Here is a 20,910-nt window from a genome sequence, read left to right on the forward strand (position 1 = left end):
CAAGTGCTGCAGGGAGTAAGTGCAATTGTGGGTGTCTACCGCAGTCCTCAGTACACTGGGTTTGTGGATTCTGCTTTTCCCCTTCCTTTGTTTTCTAGATCTGGTAGCATGACACCCTCTCCTTTGTTTAAAAGTGCTTTGTTGATGCCATGTTTGTGGTGGGTTGATCTGGAGCGAGCTGTGGATCCTGTGTCACCCTGTTAAAGCATAGGGTGCTGAGTGTGCCCTGCAGGCTTGGATGTTGTGTTCCTGTGTCCACAGGACATGAATTTGGATTAATCCAGGGAAAGGGAAGGTCTCACCTGTGTACCAGCAATCAAAGAAATTGTAACATGCCAGGTTGGCTTACTGGTTTGAGAATATAAAGGCTGATGGTCACATCCTCATTAAAATATCTTGGCATGCCAAGTTTGGTGGCTGGCTCCTGCTCACCTCTTTCTCTTACTGCAGAACCTGACTCTTTTGGTTCCTACTGTAATTCAAAGATCTATCAAGAAAGTCAGAGGAAAACTGTTTGACAGTGGTCAGGATCAGGTCTGAAAAGGAAGTTGTTTGCAGCTCATGAGTAACAAATCAGATGGCAAAGCTGTTGAGAAAGGGATATAAAAAGAATCAAACATGAGAATGTAGAACTCAATTCTCTAGGTTCTTGACCTGTTGTCCTTGTCATAGTACAATCCTGGGCATCCTGGTGTTTGGATATGGATGAGGGAGGAAAGATCTGAGAGACAACTGGAATAATCATTCCAGGGAACTGAAAGGATTGCTTTATAAGAAAACATTTAATCTAACTGTAGAAATGTGGGAATGTTGTGCAAGTGTCTGAGGAAGTCCATAAGGTAAAGGCTGGAATGTGACTGAAGAAAAGGAAAATTTATGTTCACTTAGAAGAATGTACCTAGGAATAATTGGGAAAAAATTGAATGAGGAGTTGAGAAACAAACTTTAAACTGATTGTGAGGAGAAGCTGGCTAATCTTACAGCACCTGAACTCATGGAATGACTTCCCTAGGAAAGAGATAGACGAGTAAAGTGATAACATTTTGTCAAAGATATAAAATGGAAGAGAAGAGAATGATTCCCTGGAGATGAGATGAAGCTCTGGGTTTCACCTTAAAGGATCAGCACAGAACAGGTGTTTTTTATTGCCCAATCTGTCCCTAAATGCAGGATACGATCCTAATTTTGTCAAGAGTCCCATGACCCTCTCTTGGACACTTCTCTGTGACTGTTGGTGGTTGAAGCATAATTCTCTTAATGGATTGTTTCTCCTGGAGGTGATACATGGTGCTCATCTACAGAGATCTGGAGTGGGAGTTTGTAGGGCAGCACAGGGTTGTGGAGGGGAAGGGGAGGCAAAGGGGGAATGAATGTACAGCAAAACCAGACAACGTTTTTAGGCCTTCATCAAAACACCCCCAGGTTCTATTTCTGGGCAGTGAAACAAGGACAAAATAGTAATCGTGGTGCCAGAATTCTTTTTATATTTATTTTTTTGTTGTTTTTTCCTGGGGATTAATAATGGGCCTGGAGAAGTTGATGGTCTGAGCAGCAGCAAACGGACCCCGGCTGATTGCTAATCCTCAGGAAATGCCTTCTGCCTAAGTGGTGGTTGCTGGTTATTCCCTGAAAATGAAGTTGGAGCAAACTCTGTGTACATTGTTATTTTCTGGTTGATTTTCCCTGCTGATAAGGCACAGATATCTTGGTCACAGGGGTAGGAGTTGGCTGGTGGTTGACTGATGTATTTGTCTCATAATTAAATTAAGGTAATAAAGATAATTCCACACTTCCACATACATACCTCATGCTTTATTAGAGAAATAGGAGCAGGCAGTCCCTGGTCTCGGAAGCCTGCAGTCTTAAGTAGGATCAAACACAGCCTTGCAGCCTGCTGGCAGTGGGGAGGTGAGAACGTGGGGCAATAAAGAGCCAGGTGTCCTTGAATGAGAGAACTGGTTTTGGGACCCAGCAGGAAAACTGTCCAAACAAACAAATGAGAGCCAGTTCAGGGGAGATTAGCACACAGAAATTCTGAACAGGAAAGGAAAGCATTCCTAATGATACCTTGACACAAGGCTGTACCAGACACTTTTCCTATTGAAGTATTCTGTGTTTTGCAGCAGAGACAGGTTTGGCAAAGTAGTCCTTTCTTCTCACACTTGCAGTCAGAGCTCTGCTAGCTGGAAGAGGTAGAGGTGTTGTGTAAGGGTGTCAACAGCCTGAATCCTTTTCCCAGAAGGGAAGAGAAATGCGCACGGTGCATCCCTGACAGGATGGCAGCTTGTCTAACCCATCGCTTCTCCTTCCATTGTCCTTGTATCAGTAGGATTTCATTGCTTCACAAATAACTTCCCTTTCCATGTTGCTTTTCATCTAGGAAATCATACATACGAATCCTCTTTTTTTTTTCCCCTCTTTTTTTTTTCCTCCCAGTCATTCATTGTAGGTGTGCTTTAATACTTCCTCAAAGCAAACCTGACTGCTCAGCTTTCAATAAACCAGGGCATTACAGTTTTTGGTGCATCATTCTGTTACAGGTAAACCCAAATGTGCTGAGCTCAATGGAGAAGCAGAGGCGCAGAGAGGAAGAGGAGGAGCGCCAGATCCTTATAGCAGTGCAGAAGAGGGAGCAGGAGCAGCTGCTGAAGGAGGAGAGGAAGAGGGAGATGGAGGAGAAGGTCAAAGCAGTGGAAGGTAACGTGTGGAAGCTTTCAAAGTCAAGACTTGAGATCTTGAATTCAAGTCTGAGATCTTGAATTCAAGTCTGCCATTTGCATTCCTGCCCTGCCAGACTTGCTAATGAGAATGTTTTCTTGCACTTATATCTGATAAATTGGTCTGACTGTAGTTTATTTTTCTTTGTCTGTCCTCTCAGTGTTGGTGGCTGTTCTCTAGGGCACCTTTGGACTGTGTTGTATTTTTCAAATTGCGCTGATTTTGTTCCTTGCCCTAGCTGTCCATTTTTTTTCTCCTGCTATTTATGTTGTTTCTCGGTTCTGTCTCCCCACTTGCCTCCTCAGGATTTCCCTGTGTGCAGGATTAGCTGGCTTTGCTCTCACTGGATAGCATTTGGTTCTTTTGTCCCAATGCTTGATGAAAGAATTCCCTTTGAGGAGAAAGGGAATGGGATAACATGGGAGCAGGAAGAGTAGTATTTTTATATTGCTGCTGGCCTTATCAATTGGAGAACTAAAGATGAAGGGACCAGGCTACACAGAGCACCAGAGGTGGCAATTTCAGATCAAGGCAGTCAGGCAGTACATGTAGGTGTGGATGTCAGAGCAAGCTCATTTCTGAGCACCTTCTCTCTGTTGGCCTCCCTTATGGGGCATTCCTTTAGCTGCTGCTTTAGCCACAGTGACACTGGCTGGGCTGTTTTAGTTCTACAGAAAGGCTGAACATCCTCAGAAAACTGTGGCAATGTGGGGTGGTGTCAGTATTGTGAGTCCTGAAGTGGATAAAGAATCAGAAGAGGAAAAAAAAGATTAGGTTCATGCAAACCTTGTCAACTTTGCAAAATGAAACAGTTTGCTACCAGATGTTTGGTGGGAGGCCAGATGTTATCTAAGAATAGCTTCTTTTACCTGTTTACCTTTCTAACCTTTAGAAAAACCAATTACTTCCCTGGCCTTGGTGTATTCCTGGTTGCTAGTCCTAGCTAATCAGGTGCTTTAAATTGAGACTCATCTAGATTGCACATCTGCCACAGATATCTGCTTCCCTTGGCAAATTGCACATTCTGTGGTTTAATGCTTTATCTCTATATACAAAATTAGTCTTGAGGTTGCACCAGAGCTGCAAAGAAAAATGTTCCTGTAAAATGGTTTTGTTTTGGTGTAAGCCACTTCCTTTTCTGGGTAAATGCAATCATTACATCATCAGATTCAAAGGCACCAGAGCCATGCAAAGAAACTGGCATGAGATTGAGCAGTAGACTCTTTTAAGCCAAGTTAGCATACATTCATGCTTTTTTTGGCAGAGGTGCTTTAATTTTGTTTTGTGCCATTTATTTCAGTTGGTTTAAACTTTTCCCTAGTCCATTTAGGCTTAAACAGGAGGTGTCTCCTTTTAAGCTGGTGCAAGAGCTGTTTGCAAAGGTTATGTTGACTTGTTCAGTTAAATCACTACAGTATTTTTTATCCCTGGAACCAGCAGCTATCCAGGTAAAACTGGCTTCTTAATGATCTTTTCTTAGTGCCAAGCACACCCACCACTAGCATTTGCTGTCATGACAGTTCTTATGATGGAGAGGAAATGATTTGAAAATTATGTCATTTGCTTTACTTGCTTGAAACTTGTTAAAACTGGACATCCAACAACAGAAATTTTCTAGTTACAAAGATTTTCTTCTAATTTTCAGTCTGGAATACAATTTTAATTTTATATGGCCTTCTGGTACCAGGATAGCATTCCTTGATTCCTGTCAGTTTACCAGGTCAGATCCTTGGTGGATTTCTAAAATCTGCACAATCTTTACCTCTTGGCTGCTGTTGTCACGAGATTTTCCATTTGCTGCCCAGATAATCACTTCATGTTCTCCTCAGCTTTCTCACTTACCCATTGCAATGCCATCTAAGGATGCTAATTTTATGAAAGAAACACGAAATCTAAACAGTGCTTGGACAGACTCAGATATTCTCTGTTATCTGAAATTGGGTGTTGCACTTCTGGTCATGCAATTCTCTTAGATTCTGTAGGACACCATAGATGCAAGTCCTATAATCCTGACTTCAGTGGTACCCTGAGTCTTCTAACAGGAAATCTGAGCTTTCTTTTACCAGTTTTTGACATATCTGCCAATGGATGTCCCTACACACACTCACCTTGTAGCTATTCCTACTTTTCTTGTGCTATCAACCCCCATCCCAAATTTAGACTGAGTAGGACTTTAATAAATATATTTCCACCAGAGCTGGTACCTCTTGAGTAGATGGCATTTTCCAAAGGCAGAGCCTCTGCTAGAGGGTGTTAGGCGAGTCTCCCTCATCTTTCTTTTACTCTGGGTGTTCCCTGATGTGGCCTGTTCCTGTGACACCTCTCCCTGAACATTACTTTCACAGAATTCTGCTCCTACAGAAGGTTGGGTCCAACTGCAGGTGTTTCGCAAGTCAAATGAATTCAGATTTCCTATAAGAAAAAGGAAATGAGGTTCATAAGAGCCCATAAACTTTCTATTATGAAGCAATCTGTTAGCCAGCTGTCTGGTTGCAAACCACAGGTTATATTACCAGCATTGCTTCTTCCTGTGCCTCACTTCTTTAAACGAAAGCTGTCCCAGTGGCCCTCGTGTGTGGCAACTTGTTTGCTCTGGCTGCTGGCCATGAAGACCTACCTGTGCAATCTTCCCAAAGCCAGCCATGGAGGATAACAATGACCCCAGTTACTCATTGCCACTCAGCTGGTAGAACTTCCTTTGGCACTGCTCTTCATCCCATTCAGTGCAAGGGCTGCTGCCTCAAGTTCACCTGCCTGAGGTGAAGCCCCTAAAGGAAGGTCACAAGGAGTCAGTTCTTTCCATGGTGATCAGCTGTGCCTAGGGCTGGTGTTGAGCTTCCCTCTTTGTACCACACCACTTCTGGAAGTTGCCTAAGGCAGCATCTGTGCAACAGCAGTGCTTCAAAAGTGGTGTTTGTAACCCAGTGAGGGTGATGAGGCGTGTTGGTGGTGCACTGTGTTCTCACCTCACCTGCTCCTGTGCTATTGCTGCTTTTGCTGAAAGAGCAAGATCAGCTCACTGGAGTTCTTGAGAGCTGCAGGAGCACCTTCTGTTTCCCTGCAAGATGTGGGCAAGGAGTGCTGAATGGCTTTTCATCTCTTCCCACTCCAGAACGGGCCAGGAGGAGGAAACTTCGTGAAGAGCGGGCCTGGCTGCTGGCACAGGGGAAGGAGCTTCCCCCTGAGCTTTCCCACTTGGATCCCAGTTCCCCTGCCAGGGAAGAGCGAAGGACCAAGGATATGTGAGTACACAAAGGGGCATGGCAGCACACGGGTGTATTGAAGCAGTAAGTATGGCAAGGAGAGGAGTGTGATCATTCACAGGAATGCAGAGGGAGAAGTGAGGTTGGAGAACAGTGAGAGGAGTGAGCTGAGAAACATCTGGGTTGGGTCCATATGAGAGGAGTGTTTGTGATGAGGCCTATTTGCCAGCATTGTGGCACTGCATGGGTTGAAGAGAAGATGAAGTACAGAGCATGTCTCACCTATCCTCAGCCTGAATATTCACTGTGGTGCTTCCCATTACAGCTTTGAACTGGACGATGAGTTCACAGCCATGTACAAAGGTTAGTCCCACCCCATCTTCTCAAAGTGAAATACTTCTCTGTGTGTGTGAGTGTAACCATTCTCCTTTCTCTTGCTGCTGCCAGTTCTAGATGTGGTGAAGGCTCACAAGGACTCTTGGCCCTTCTTGGAGCCCGTTGATGAATCGTATGCTCCCAACTACTACCAGATCATTAAGGTATGGAAAGTGGCCCAGGCATCTTGACTGATGCACTTTGTTAACTGGGATGCAGTTTTTTGGAAGTGTTTTCAAGTTTGATGGGTTGTATCACTCTCACAGTCAATCTCCATGATTCTGGCAGTCCCTTCTAGCCTTACAAGTCAAGAAAACCAAAGATGGATGGCTGCCTCTCTGGAGAGCATCCTCTGCTGCCCATGCCCTCTCTGAGCTCTAACTTTGTAAGCCCCGCTATGCTTTCTCTAACTGAAGAGAAGTTTGGTTGTATTCCAGGCCCCCATGGATATCTCTAGCATGGAGAAGAAGTTGAATGGAGGTCAGTACTGCACCAAGGATGAGTTTGTGGGTGATATGAAGACCATGTTCAGGAACTGTCTTAAGTACAACGGTGAAGGCAGTGGTAAGAGCAGTATGATGCTAAATTTGTGTATTTGCAGTGCTCAGCCAAAGCAAGCAGTGCCCTTCTTCCCCCTCACCAGTACTTGATTCGTGCTTCTTCTCTTTCAGAATGTTTTTGGGAGACCAGATGAGAGGGTAATAGTTACTGAGACCTGCACTGGGTTTTAGTGAGGCTTTTAGCACAGTTTGGTCATGCTGAATTGGGGCATGGCATACTAAGAACTGCCATGTTGGTAGGTGGTGGAGGCAGAAAATACAAAGAGAGGAGAGTCTTGTTTCTTTCTGAGCTCATTCCTTCATGTGTTTATGTGTGCTCCTTTTCCTCATAGTAACTAACACACACTTTGAAAAGCATTGGAGTCTGGTTAACTCCCAGTGTTTCTTGAGTACCACAGGAAAGTGGGGAGTGAACCATGCCTGTCCTTTGGATGGAAAATGTAGCTTTTAGGTTCCTTGGCTATTGAAGGAACATCGTGAGTGTGCAAATGGGAAATCCTGGGTTTAATTGCCATGCCAATTAAAATTCTATGTGTTGCTTAGATAAGAAATCAGTTCCCATATGGTGGGTCATCACTGCAGACTGTCTCACCAGCAACACCTGGTGAGAAAGGGAGAGCAACATTAAGAACAAGTCAGCTTGTTGCTGTTGGCTGCAAGTAAAAGCATACCTGCACTGCCAATGGGAGAGCTCTGTTCCTCAAGGAACTTCAGGGTTAGTTTAGTGGAAACAACTGGAAAGTCACTTGCTTCAAGACCTTGTCATCAACACCTCTCACATGTCTTTTCCTTCCTATGCACTCAACAAAAAGTAAAAGCTCATCTCAGCAGAACTGTCCAGTGGAAATGACGCAGTGGGGACGCTGGTGCTGGCAATAGCTTTCGTGTCAGGGTCAGCAAGTTCTTTGGAAACTACAGGGATAAATGTGTTTGCTGATTTTCCTCTGTCTTGTGGCCCACAGCAGAGATCTGAACGAGTCCAAGAAAAGCCTCTGAATGTAATCAAATAGCATTGCTGGAAGTTCACGTTTCTTCTCTCAGCACTCTTGCTAGCTAACTGTGCAGGTCACACATCTCTACGAGCAGAGGTGGTGCTCCTCCTAATGTAATTCTTGGCACTAGGCTGGAGCACTGAGTTAATGCTGACTCTGCAGGCCCTGCTGCCAGTGGTACTTTGTCATGCCTGTGTGCCTGTCCTCTGGTGGGGTTACTGAACAGAACCGATGCTGTGCTGCTTATGGAGTTTAGGAACCAAAGCCAACGAGTTAGAAACAAAAGTCTTCCTTGGAGAAACTTGGCAGAGGGGAGACGATTTATCTGATGTTGCATAATTGCTTCTCTCTGATGTTCTTGGGGGTTTTTGACTGCAGAATACACAAAGATGGCTTACAACTTGGAGAGGTGTTTCCACCGAGCAATGATGAAGCACTTCCCCGGGGAAGATGGAGACACTGATGAGGAGTTTTGGATCAGAGAGGACGGGAGACGAGAGAAGAGGAGCCGGCGGACCGGCCGCTCCGGCACAGGCAGCGTCTGGACTCGATCACGAGACCCAGATGGGCCTGGCAAGAGACAGCAACGCCTGGAAAATGGAGGAAAACCTCCACCATATCGAGCTACTTCCAGGGCTCCTGCTTCTTCCTCCTCTTCCTCTTCCTCCTCCTTCTCCTCGTCCTCTGTAGATGACCCAAGTGGCAACCCAACGCAGACGGCTCGAGAAGGGGGCCCGTCCAACGGGAGAGGCTTCCCCCGCTCCCTGCAGTACGGCGGCATGCCCAGCCCTGTGCCACATCCTGGACAGATGGTGAGGAGCACTTCCTGCTGTCCTTTGCCCATCAGGACGAGGGAGGGAAGGAGGGAAGTAAGGGGGAATGAAACTTCCTACCATGAAATCTTTAGTGCATGTCAGGAACCTTTTCCCAGAGAGAAAGGGTCAGAGCTATGGTTCCTCCAGGTGAAACTTTACAGCCCTTAGATTTAAACTGGTGTAATTGAAGTCTTTGTGACATTAGGTGGGGTGATCCCCTAATGTTTCCCATGGCTGGCATGTCCCAGTGTAGGCTTGCACAGACTGATTCCCCCAGTTCTCTCCTTGGAGAGTAACCCCAGAGTGCATAGGAAGCTGTAACATTTCTTCCCTTACCCCCCAGTTTATGAAGCTGAACAAGCTGGTCTTCTTTTGTCTCAATTGTTTACAGATGCCTGGTAACTTTGTGCCATCTGTGTACGACTGCATTTCGTGCCTTGAGTATTTATAAAAGCAGTAAACTAAATGAAACAAAGGCCACTCTGGACTGCAGCAGTGACTTATCTTTAGCCCAACATTTCTTCTCTGGATGCCACCTGTTCTGCCTCCCTTCTGGGCTGTTCCTCACCCATCCTTCTCTGCCGTTTCCATTTTAACCAGTGATGGCTTGTGGTGTGATGGATCTGCTGTTCCCCTGAGATCTTAGGCTATCCCTTGCCCCTTTTAGCTAGAGATCTAACAAAATTTTTAGAGTGATTCGTGTGCTGCAGATAGTGGGAGGCAGTAGAAGAGCTGGAGGCATTGAGTATTTTGAAGGAAATCCAGCACATTCCCCGTTGTCTTCCTGCTTCCACAGTCTTGTGGTCCATTCCTCTTCTTGAAGCAAAGCACTGCCCCCTCCAGTCTTCTTGCTTGCTCCCCAGGATTTGGGTGGCAAATGAGTGTATTGCAGCTTGGAGAGGTTGGGGTGAGTGGCTTTGATAAGGCTGTATCACCTCCTAGAAGAGAGGTTTTCCACAGTACCTCCAGAACAGTCCGGCTGCTTATTCGTGTGGTTACTCCAGCCTTGGCTCCCCCACACCTGCAGCATTCCTGCGGCTTTTATGCGCTTCACAAATCGTTTTATTTCTCCCCCCTGCACCCCTCCCCATCCCTCAGAGACCAGCAGTGCCAGGAACGTTTGGCCCTTTGCGTGGATCCGATCCCACCAAACTGTACGGCTCTCCGCGCGTGCCTGAGCCCCATCCCGGAGACCCGGTCCAGCAGCACCAGCACTTTGCCATGCAGGTGAGCCCTTCCTTCCGAGGCCTGCGGCACCCCCGGCCCCGCAGCTCTCACTGAGACCCCCCTCTCTCTCCGCAGCCGGCCGTGGGACTGAGCGAGCACCGCGGGCACCGGCTGGGCACTCCGGAGAAGCAGGCGTGCGCGGCGCCGGCCCACGTGGCGGGGCTGGGCCCCCGGCTGGGCTCCCTGCAGCTGGGGCGCGTGGGCGGCCCCCCGCCTGACGCCGTCTACCCTCCGGCCCAGTTCCAGCAGGGCTTCCTCCCGCCACGGCACAACGGGCCCCCGGTGAAGCCGCCGGAGGGCTCGGAGGTCCCCCCGGGACACATGTACCGGCCCTACAAGTACCTGAACCGCGCGCATCCGGCCCTGTGGAACGGCAGCCACGGCCCCGCCGGCCAGGCTGCCATGGGGCCGGAGGAGAAGGCGCCCATGGGGCCGGGGCCCTCGCTGCAGCCCCGTGTCCTGGGCCATATGATGGACCCCCGGGCCATGAGGCCGCCGCTGCCTCCCAGCCAGTGGAGCGAGCAATCGAATTTCCTACCTCACGGGGTGCCTCCCTCAGGGTACATGCGGCCGCCCGGGAAAGCCGCCGGGCAGAGGATGCCGCAGCCGCCGGCCGCTCTGTTTGGGGGACCGCCTCAGGTTCAAAGAGGGTGCCAGGGCGGGGACTCCATGCTGGACAGCCCGGAGATGATCGCCATGCAGCAGCTGTCCTCCCGCGTGTGCCCGCCGGGTGTGCCTTACCACCCTCGCCAGCCGCCCCCGCCGCACCTCCCCGGGCCCTTTCCCCAGCTGGCTCACGCAGCCTCCGCCGGCGGCCAGCCCCCAAAACCCCTCCTGGGAAACGGGAGCTCCCAGGATCCAACCGGCCAGACCATGGACATGGACAGCAACCAAGGTAACGCCCCGAGTGCCCACTGGTAGCACTTGACCGTCCTTGCCTGTATCTGCCTCTACATCTCAGAAGATAATTCAAATCTTGATTGAATATTATGGGGGGAACTGAGTTTTTACATGTAGTTTTTGCATGTAGTTTTGTTTTTTCAGTCTTAAATTGGAATATATTTTCTACTCTGGGCATTGCTTAGGTTTTTCTAGGACTGTTTTGTTTCACTGTAGCCTTCCAGAGGTCCCTTCTGTCACAGCTTTATGTGCAAGTTATCAGTGTGCCACGAGGTGCAAATGCAAAGCACAGGCTGTGATGCTGCTAGAGCTCACCTGGAGTTAATATAAAACTTGGATCTGCAGGTAGTTAGGTAAGGAGAGGAGATATTATGTGAATAAATGCCTTAAATATACTCCTTTGAGTGTGTGTCAGTATGGCTTCTCCTCTGAAATGCACATCTGCCTTATGAGCTCTCAACATCTTAAAATCTTCACACACCAGGGTTGCCCAAAAGCCCTGAGCAGCTGTATCGGTTCAGGTGGGATGGCAGCATGTCATGCATGCCCTCACCAGCTTCTTTCTGGTTGAATTTCATTTGTTCTATCCGGTAAACTACAGATAATAAAAAAAAAAAGAGCCTTAAAAATAAAACCTAATGCAGAGATCAAAACAATTCGGAGATCAAAAAAACTTTTTTTCATTAATTCTAGCTGGTAAACTAGAGATCAAAACCCTTGTATCTTTTATCAATCCCTTGTGTGCCTCGCACTAAGAGGAAACTCTTTCCTTGTGTGGCATTGCTTAAAAGTTATCATCATAATTTAGCTTGCTGGATACAGAACAGAGACAGGGGAGAACGTTGAGCGATTGCAGGACAGAGCAGTCTCATCTCCAAACCGCACTTGTTAAAATATGACTGTGATCAGCTCTGCAGCATCTCAGGCTGTGGTGGTGCTTCTGCCCAAGCTGCATGCAAACAGGGTTTGTGGAGGGTGAGCTGAAGTTCAGTGTTAAGAATAAATTCTTTATTGTGAAAGTGGTGAGGCCCTGACACAGACTGTCCAGAGAAGCTGTGGATGCCCCATCCCTGGAGGTGTTCAAGACCAGGATGGAGGGAACTTTGACCAATCTGACCTAGTGGGAGGTGTCTCTCTGCACAGGGGAGAGAACTGCATAATCTTTAAGGTTCCTTCCAACCCAAACTATTCCATGATTCTATGACCAGAAGTGATAGGGCAGTCAGAAATCGAGCTGAAACCAGCACCTGATGTCACTGTCATGTGGACCCCTCCTCTGCCTCTCCTTCAGGCAGCCTCTGCACACCTCTATGTCAGACCAAACACATGTGCCGTGTTACTCCAGGAGGGGCTGTGACTTAGTGGTGGCTTTTCAAAGAAACAGCTATTAAAGATCACCCAAATTTACCAAAGTTAGGCATGTGTTTGACTTTCTTCCCTCTCTTTCAGTGGACACACCGGCGGTCATGGACGAGAAGGCTCAGTGCATCAGCATTCCCGACGGGGCCTACACCAAACTCCTACCTCATCCCAAGCCCCCGCTGCCCATGGAGTGCACGAGGCGCGCCTTGCCCCCGGATGGGGAGGAGGATGGCCCCGGTGTGAAGGGCGACCTGAAGGGAGGGCAGGCCAAGGGAGCGTGGTCGGCAGAGAGCGGCTACACCGGCGACCCGGGCTGCGTGAGGGACCTGGTGCCCGCCTCCGAAAGAGGGGGTCCCCTGCCTCAGAACGGGGCGGCTGGCGAGGGGCCGGCAGCCGGCCCCGAGGGGAAGGGGCTGGCTGCCAACCTGCTGGAGAAGCCCCTCTGCGGTGGGGGAAAGGCTCTGCCCGAAGTGGCCGTGCCTTGCATGGGGCAGGGCACCGGCCTCCCTGGCGTGGACGCCGCCTCCATGGGGGCTGCCCCCAACCAGTTTCATCCCCTCTACATGTCCGGGCTGGAATACCCGAATTCGGCCGGGCGGTACCACATCAACCCGGGCCTGCAGGGGTTCGGCCCCATGATGGGGGGGAAGCCCCCTCCTCCTGCCTCCCATCCCCAGCATTTCCCCCCGCAGGGTTTCCAGCCGAGCAGCGCCCACCCCGGCGTGTTCCCGCGCTATCGGCCGCCCCAGGGCATGCCGTATCCTTACCAGCCGCAGCCCCAAGCCTCCTACCACCACTACCAGCGACCGCCCTACTACGGCTGCCCGCAGGGCTACTCGGACTGGCAGAGACCTCTTCACCCCCAGGCCAGCCCCAGCGGGCACCACCCGCCCCTGGCCAGGCCCCCTTTCCCAGAGCGGGGCTCCGCCGGCCTGCAGGGCTGCGAGGCGCTGAGCGCCGCCCTGGCCTCTCCCAACCGCATGGACCTAGCAAGTGCCAAAGAGGTTTCTCCAAGCGACGGGCAGGAGCTGGGGCCTGAAGATGAGAAGTCCGAGGAGTCCCAGGAAAGACCGGAGAGTCCCAAAGAGTTCCTTGATTTGGACAACCACAACGCAGCCACTAAGAGGCAGAGCTCGGTGGCAGCGGGGGAGTTCCTCTATGGAGCCCCCCCGCCACACCTGGGTGCGGGGATGGGATTCGGCCCCTCGGCTTTCCCTCCCCACGGGGTGATGCTACAGACTGGCTCTCCTTACGGATCCCGGCATCCTGCCAGCCACTTCCAGCCCAGGACGTACGGATCGCCCATGAATGCTCACCTGTCTCATCATCCAGCCTCCAGCCAGGCCAACGGCCTCTCTCAGGAGGGCCCCCTGTACCGCTGCCGAGAGGAGAACGTGGGTCACTTTCAGGCCTTGCTGATGGAGCAGAGAGGCAGTGGAGGTGGCATGGGGGGGCCACCCCAGGACTTGTATAGACCCTCGGGGTAAGATCGTGTTTTCTGCAAGAAGGCAAGGTGGGAGGGGGGTGATGCCTGGGTGACCATCAGTGTTGGATACCCTTGAAGGTATATGGCTTCAAGTCACAGGAGATGGCAAGTCAAGTTGAAAGGCTTAAGAGGTGACTCTTGGATTCTTGGAGTAAGAGTGCTAAGATGGAGAGAGAGAGTCTCATTATATCTCCTTAAAACAAGGAGTACTCACTGTCATGGAGAACCTGTTAGCCCCATCCATCCTCACACCAGTGCTGAGTTTCCCCTGACAGTGTTTTGTTAACGTGCCATCCAGGGTTGAGCATCTCTTAATAACAAGGACTCTTGCCATTTTCTTTGCAAATGTTATACTTAATCTTGCTTGTAGTGGGGAAGAGTTACTGGCTAAAGTGAAAGTTTGCCTCTTGTTATGAACGTCCTTAATGTTGCCCTCTTTTTCCCTCCTCTTGCTTTGCCCCTTCTCTGTGTCAAATTTCCATCGCAAAAAGTTACTTCTCACTGAGACTGCATATCACATTTTATTCCCAAGTGGAAAATACTGCTATTCCAACAATTCCCTGTTCAGTTTTTATGAATGTGCCTCAACCTATTCACTGTTTTGTCATCATCACAGCATCAAGTCCTTCCTTCTTCTAGTATTCAGGGAACTTGGCTTAAAGCTAAGCCATTGGGGGAATGGCATGGGTTGAGGGGGCTGTGTTTTGGGGGAAGCCAGACAGAATATACAAGACAAATGCTTGTATGCTAATGTTGTATGTATGCCTTCAGTGAAGTAGTTTTAACCAAGAGTGGGGATTTGCTCCTGACATTCATGTGCTAAAACTCTCTCCATTCAACCTGACTCCAGAATGCAAATGCATCAGGCTCAAGTTCCTTTCCCGAAGATGCCTACAGCAACCATGTCCCGGGAAGATCTGACATCACAAAAACCATCAGTGTTGCCTCTGGATCAAGTAAGGGCTGCTAGAGAGAGCAGAGCTGAGATGCAGGTCTTTCTCCTCCCAATGGCTCAAGGACTGAGGTGTTTGATGGGGGTGGGAGGAACTGGAGGAAGCTGTGATCTGGGGCACATCACTAGTGTTACCTTTGAACTGGTTGCATGCAATCACGAGATTATTCCTTCCTAAATCTGCCAGTTAAAGCCTCCAACTCTTGTTCTTCCTCTTCCAGAGCTAGTCCAAGAAAGGACTGACTTCATGAAGAGGAAAGCCACACATGATTTGGACAACAGAGAGGAGGGGCAGGCCTTGCTCCCACCCTCCCCTCGCCCGAGCAGCAGGGAGCTTCCGGGGACTGTGGAACACGGCGCCGTGCTGGATTTTGTGTCGGAAACCCGCAGCGGTGCTGGGACCCTGCCAGCTGAGCAGCTGGCTCGCCATCGCAGGGCACCCCAAACTCCAGTGGCTTTCCGTGACCAGAGACTGCGTCTCATTCAGGGTTTGAGGGATTTTTTGGGTGGGGAGGGCGGGGGTGGGGCTGGAAACTTTCATGGACTGCTAAACTCAGGTATATTTTTCAGGGTGGAAGAGGACGATGATGGAATTTTACTTGTAGTATTAACGTGTGTGTGTTTTGGAGCTGGATCCAGTTTACAGAATTTAACCTGTTGCCTTTCTAAATAAATTTTTGTTGTTGGTGAATGTATTGTACATAATGGGGGAGGGGGTGGGCCCAGCTTGTAGTGGGCTTAGCACTGGAGGAATTGTTAACTGTTTACAATCATATCACACTGAAATCTTTCAGGATAGGGTGAGGGTTTGGGGGAACTGGGGAGAGGTGAGGAAATGTGTGATGGATGACTTGCTGTCCTCCTTCCTGTCCTCTACAACCGAGACACGACCCCATAGCTGGTTGACTTAATAGCAGGAATTGCTCAGGAGCATTACACGTCCCCCTCTTTCTCTTGCCTTCTTCCTCCTTCCCCTCTCACCTCCACCTCCACCCCTCTGGATCCAGGGCCTGAGTGCACTTCCAGCTCCTGTCATCATGGGGGAACAAGGAAACCAGGACCAGGAATTGAAACCAGGGCAGGACACCCATGGCATTGTCCCTTCTGCTAGTATAGTACCCTTCTCCCTGCCTTTCTGATAGAAGAAATGTGTGCTCTAGAAAACAGAAAATGGCATAAGCAGTCATCTTAAAACTGACTTTGGTGAAAGCAGTGTGGCTGTAGGTGGAGCAGCACCTATCTAGTAGAAGAAATTTTGTGCAAATCTTTACTGCCCTGCTGCCCAAGAAGAGGAGCCAAGTCCCCACCTCTTTCTCTGACCCTGGGCTATATTCACTTCTCAGCAGCAGTGAAGCAGAAAGTGCCAGAGGCTTCCTGAGCACTCTTGCTGAGGAGGAAGAGCAGGAGGCTGCCTTGGGGGAATGGTAGGATTACTGCAGTGTGAGCCATTTGTTGGATTTGGCATTTGCAAGTCACAGGTGAACTGGAAAGTACTCAAGCACTCATTCACAGTTAGATGAGGGACAAGAGGGCTGCATGCTCGAGTTGAGTTGGTTTAACTTTCTTAAGCAGCGGGTCCTACAGGGCCAGTGGCAGTACTGCACTGGGAAAAACCCTGTTGTGCCAGTGCTTGGACAGCCACTGCTGTTCAAGCGAGTTCCATAGGAATTTCAGCTGCATTTATTCCCATCTTAAAGCTAACAAGCAGCTGATTGTTCTTGAGGAAGCTGGAGCTAAATAGGGGAGTTGTTAAGTTATGAGACTGGGCAGCCAGAGCTGCTGGGAGTGTAGCTCTTGAGAGCAGGCTGCACTGGGAGAGGACAGGGGTTAAAAAGAGGATTTTGGACAGAGTATGGCAGCAGAAGGACAGAGCAGCATGCCCTTTAGTCTGTGCTGCCAGCTAGAGGAGGGATATTGTCTTCAGTTTCTGGAGAATTTTTCTGTCTGTTTTCTTGTCTTGGATGGTGGCATCACCCATATCTTTAGCTGGATTGCACCAGGCTGCATGACTGTACTGCCTTTGTCCTGCTGTGTACACAAGCTGGCAGAGCTGTTCAAGTAAATGGGAGGCAACATTTGACTGAGCCATTGCTCCTTCTGTCCTAAGCTTTTGGAAGAGCAAAAAGCTTTTTGGTGTAGTTTTTGTTTTTTCATTTTTTATTCATCTGTCAGGGAGCAATTGTGACTGGTGGACTGATGAAGACTGGAATGAGCCTGAAGGTTGACCTTTGACTGAGAAATGGGTAACTGCATTCCCCAGCTAAGAATATTATGTCTCTTCCAAATTTGTCCCAAATCTGGCTCATCAGCTGGCAGTGGTTTTCAGAGGTGCCCCATCTGCTCCAAAAGGCAGGCTTAGATCCTTCACTGAACAGAGACACAGGAGCAGTAGTAGATACGAATGAAAACTTGTGCAAGTATAACTCCTCTTTAAGACAACAAACTTCGGACAAACACAGCTTGTCCTTGTAAAGCAGTCTTTAGTTCACTGTAGATATAAAAATAATCAGAAATAACAGATTTAAAAACAGAGGAACTGGAAAATATAACTTGTAGCAAAGCATTGAAAACTCTGGAAATGTGAATATAGATTCTACATAGAAGCCCTGTCAACTTCAGTTTGTCTTCTGTATCACAGACAGCTGAATATTTGAAGTGCCTTTCATTCAGCCCATTGTGAACATTGTGGAAGAGGGGGTTTTTAGAAGCTATAAAAACTCTCCAAGCAAGCTGAAGCACACTTCAGCTGGAACTGGCACTGAAAACACTGTTCTAGTGGTCATGGCTTCTGGATGAGTACCAAGCCTCAATCAAAACAGGAGACAACTAAGGAGGGCAAGAATTGCTTGTGGTCTGCCTGGAGAGGGTAGTGGAGTGTTAGACAATGATAGATACCTTCAACTGGCATAAGGCACATCTGAGAGAAGGGTTTGACTTGCAGGTGGCAGACAAAACCAAGTAGTGAAGCTGACTCCTCCTGGGAGGGTTTCTAGGTAAATGTCTTTTGATGTAGTCAGTAATTTTTATTAAAGTGGCTAACAAGCTGCTGTTGTGAGGACAGATGGTTTCTGTTAGAAAAGTACTCATAAAGAATACAGGGAACCATGGCTGGGCTTTCCTGAGGAGAGGACATGCTGAGGTGGAGTTTTAGATCAGAGTTTCCAGACTTTCAAATGCTTTGTTCATAAGTGAGGCTTGGGGGTTTTTCTTTCCCTCTTACAAATATCTAGGGATCCCCTCAAAATCAGAGCTTAATCTCGCTAGGTACAACCTGAGCAAATCACTGAACACTGAGTCCCCTCAGAGGGCACAGCTCTGGGAGAGGATTGCTGGGCTTGGAATACCCATGCAAATGTAAGGAGGAGCAGATAATGTGAATTTTATGATTTCCAAACCGTGCTGCTTTGTAGATATTGTTGAAGAGAGGTTTGAGGGATTTAGAAGAGTAGCACCTGAGCTCTTTATGTACAGAGTGGTGTTCTGTGCCATGGGTTGGATTGCAGTGCAGGACAAGTGTAGCTGCATTTTAAAATAATGTGGTTTTTGAGTGCCATACTTTGTGCCACTCTATAAAATTTGTAACACAGTACAGAGCAACTCTGATGCATCCCTCAGCATTGCAGTAGTACAATATATTACCAGGTGGTCCTTTTTCAGAAAGCATCCTGAACTAGTGGCTTTGCAAAATTTCCTGTAGCTATTACTTTTCCCATCTGGAGGATGTGTTTTGCTGTAATTATGGATTTCATGTTGAATGAGATTATATAATACATAGAACAATTATGAAGTTGACAGTGCTCAAGCATGACAAAAATTTCCAATATTCTCAGAAGAGCTTTGTATGCTACTCTACCGTTTTAGCCTCTTGCTCTCCCCACCACTTCCTCCTTCCTAAGTGGTGGGTGGTGTTCCCAGGCTCCCAGGATTACAAGTTGCCTTTGCAAAGGCCATTGTATAAAATCCCCCTGAGATTCTGAATCTTTGGGCATCTTAGGTGATACAGGCCCTGGCAATTCAGCTGGAAAGGGCAGTCACTGAGGCTTCACTGGGACTCTTAGGTGTGTTTAGAAGAAGTTTGCAGTCTATAAATTCCATGGTGTGACCCACCAAACCACTTGTAGCAATCCAAGGCACCAGCCTGCAATGAGGAGGACAAAAGAGGAAAGTAAATTTGAAGTTTCAAGGCCCAACTGGTTGGATTTGTGACTTTGAAGTAGATGGAGACACTTTTCTTGGAAGCTTCTGATTTTTTCTTCTCTGCCAAACGCCTTTCCCATGCAGACTTTCTGAAGCAAATCGCCTGTGTATATTTTTGTAAGTGTGGTTTCTCAGGGTCTTGGAGAGCTATCAGCTTCATGATGGCTTATCTGAAAGCAAGTCACAGAGGCTGTCTTTCATTCTGCTGACTGAGGCAGCTCCCCTGCAGGTTCTCACCCCAACACTCCTCCATTTAAAATGAAAGTATAATTAGAAAACAACCTTTCTTTATTTTCTCCACTGATCCCTGTCAGGCTTTTGTTCATCTCTGTTCAGCCAGGGTAGTTTCTTTGTTCTTGATGGCTTCGTTCTGCTTTCCTTTTCTGAAAAGACTGTGTTGCTGTATGCTCTGTGGAATTTCAGAGAAGGTGCTGAAATGAGTGACAGGGAGGTGTCATCCCAAAGGGTGGCTTGGACCAACAGTGGAATCTGTGATGGTGTAATTGGTCCTGGTCCCCCTTACTGCAGAGCAGCTGTGCAACTGGGTCTGCACTTAATCAGAGCAACCCCTTGAAGGGTTTTTACTGTGGTGCATCAGTGGAGGAATGGAGGTGTTTGCTCTTGCATGATTCCTGTTTTGCTTTAAGGCAGGTGCTGGTGGTTGTGTGAGTGCCAGGTCCTTCCTGCAAGGCTGGCATTGAGCAGGCTGTGCAAGGAGGGCTGCAGCTGCAGCCCCTGGGAGCTTGAAGAGTTTGTTGTAAGGGAGAGAGCATCTCAAAGGTTGCCCTTGCAGCCTCTCCCCTTGTGTAGCTGTCTAACATAGCTGGGGGTGAGCACTCCAAAGGAGAACTCTTTTTAACCAGTACATAATGAACTGCGTATTCTGGTTTCCACTCTGCCCACCTCCCACTCTGCAAAAGAGCTGGGAGGGACCCATTTCCAGCTGTGTCCCAACAGGGAGACAGCCAGGCAAGGCTCAGTCCACCCTTAGGCAGGAAAATTCAGGACAGGGTCTAATGGATTTGAAACTAGATAGTAACTTCCAAGTGCACCTTTGAAGCGAGCTGTGTTGTGCTCTTCCCTTTTTGGTCACTGTCTCACCCTGGCTCACATGCAGGATTTGAGAGACCATGGAGCATTTTGTAGATCTAACACTGCTGGTCTTGCATTGGCTGAGGGTTTTTTTTCCTTCATTTGCAGACATGGCCTAGATTTCTTTTGGCAAAGGTCTTCCTCTTTTTGAAAAGTGGATATCAAAGTGAACAGTGCATCCAGGAGAGAGCAAGAGCTACGTCCACCAGGAAAAGAGGGGACAAAGGATGAATTAGGACTGAGGCTTAACTGGGATTTTCACCAACTCCAGCAAGTCCCTCTGTCCTTTGCCCCTTTTATTTGGAAACACTTGGCTCCCTTAGCAGAAGGGCAGTAAGTGGAATATCTTCTGACTAAAAGCAGAACTGACTCTGTGTGAGCACAATTCCCTTGCTGTGAGCAAAGTTAGAGCAGAGAGCCACTGGGGACTCCTTTGGGCATCAAGTGAGTCAGGGGCCCCCTGACACCTGGTGCGCTCAAGCACTGGAGCATGGCAAGGGAGCCAATCTCCCTTTCTGAGGCAGCTACAGGAGCTCAGGCCTCAACTCTCAGTCTGGAAAGTCCTCTGATCCCCTTTTGTATCACATGCCAGCAGCTTTCCAGTCTCTTTCCCTCTGCTGGCTGCTGCGCTGCAGTCGTGGCTGTCAAGTGCGGAGATGAAATCTCACTGCCCACACGAGCACAAGGGCAGAGGCTTGGCCTTGCCAGCTGCCTCCTCTGCACACACATAGACAGCAGGTGGGGAAGGCACATTTACTCTCCTCATGGAATTGGGGTGTCCTCAGTGGCTCACAAGGCTTCTCTTGTGTGCCCCTGGGGTTTGCCAGCCGGGCACAGCGGTGTCTGTCCATCTGCCAGTACAAGGATTTGCTCCTGGTCCCAGTGCAGGGCTCTCACAAGTGATCCTGGCACATCTACCTCCAGGAGGGTTTAGGTTAAAAATGCCTGTGCATATATTGTGTACAACTGTGAAAACTCTTGTCTCTCCTCCTTGCTGGATCAATGAACGCTGCTGCCCGATCTTTTTCTGA

At 48.7% G+C, this 20,910-nt stretch overlaps 1 protein-coding gene across 6 annotated transcripts in view; it reads left to right on the forward strand.

Annotated features, from left to right (window-relative positions):
- CECR2 (CECR2 histone acetyl-lysine reader) overlaps nt 1–15,281 on the forward strand; it is a 42,858-nt gene extending 27,577 nt beyond the window's left edge. For 5 of the 6 annotated variants that reach the window (XM_005530553.3, XM_088055176.1, XM_088055177.1 and 2 more), the window contains 11 exons: nt 2,541–2,697; nt 5,831–5,960; nt 6,247–6,284; nt 6,369–6,460; nt 6,734–6,860; nt 8,227–8,660; nt 9,762–9,890; nt 9,966–10,785; nt 12,240–13,635; nt 14,489–14,594; nt 14,812–15,281. In XM_005530553.3, the coding sequence (XP_005530610.2) occupies nt 2,541–2,697; nt 5,831–5,960; nt 6,247–6,284; nt 6,369–6,460; nt 6,734–6,860; nt 8,227–8,660; nt 9,762–9,890; nt 9,966–10,785; nt 12,240–13,635; nt 14,489–14,594; nt 14,812–14,817 (3,435 nt within the window). In that variant the 3' untranslated portion in view covers nt 14,818–15,281. Of the gene's footprint in view, nt 1–1,024; nt 1,136–2,540; nt 2,698–5,830; nt 5,961–6,246; nt 6,285–6,368; nt 6,461–6,733; nt 6,861–8,226; nt 8,661–9,761; nt 9,891–9,965; nt 10,786–12,239; nt 13,636–14,488; nt 14,595–14,811 lie in introns of those variants that run through there. The other variant, XM_088055180.1, reaches the window with a different exon arrangement.
- Nucleotides 15,282–20,910: the final 5,629 nt, after the last annotated feature.

The sequence above is a fragment of the Pseudopodoces humilis genome, chromosome 5, assembly GCF_049639895.1.
Source record: "Pseudopodoces humilis isolate 2021_Gansu_Grassland_sample_001 chromosome 5, ASM4963989v1, whole genome shotgun sequence".
Classification (NCBI taxonomy): domain Eukaryota; kingdom Metazoa; phylum Chordata; class Aves; order Passeriformes; family Paridae; genus Pseudopodoces; species Pseudopodoces humilis.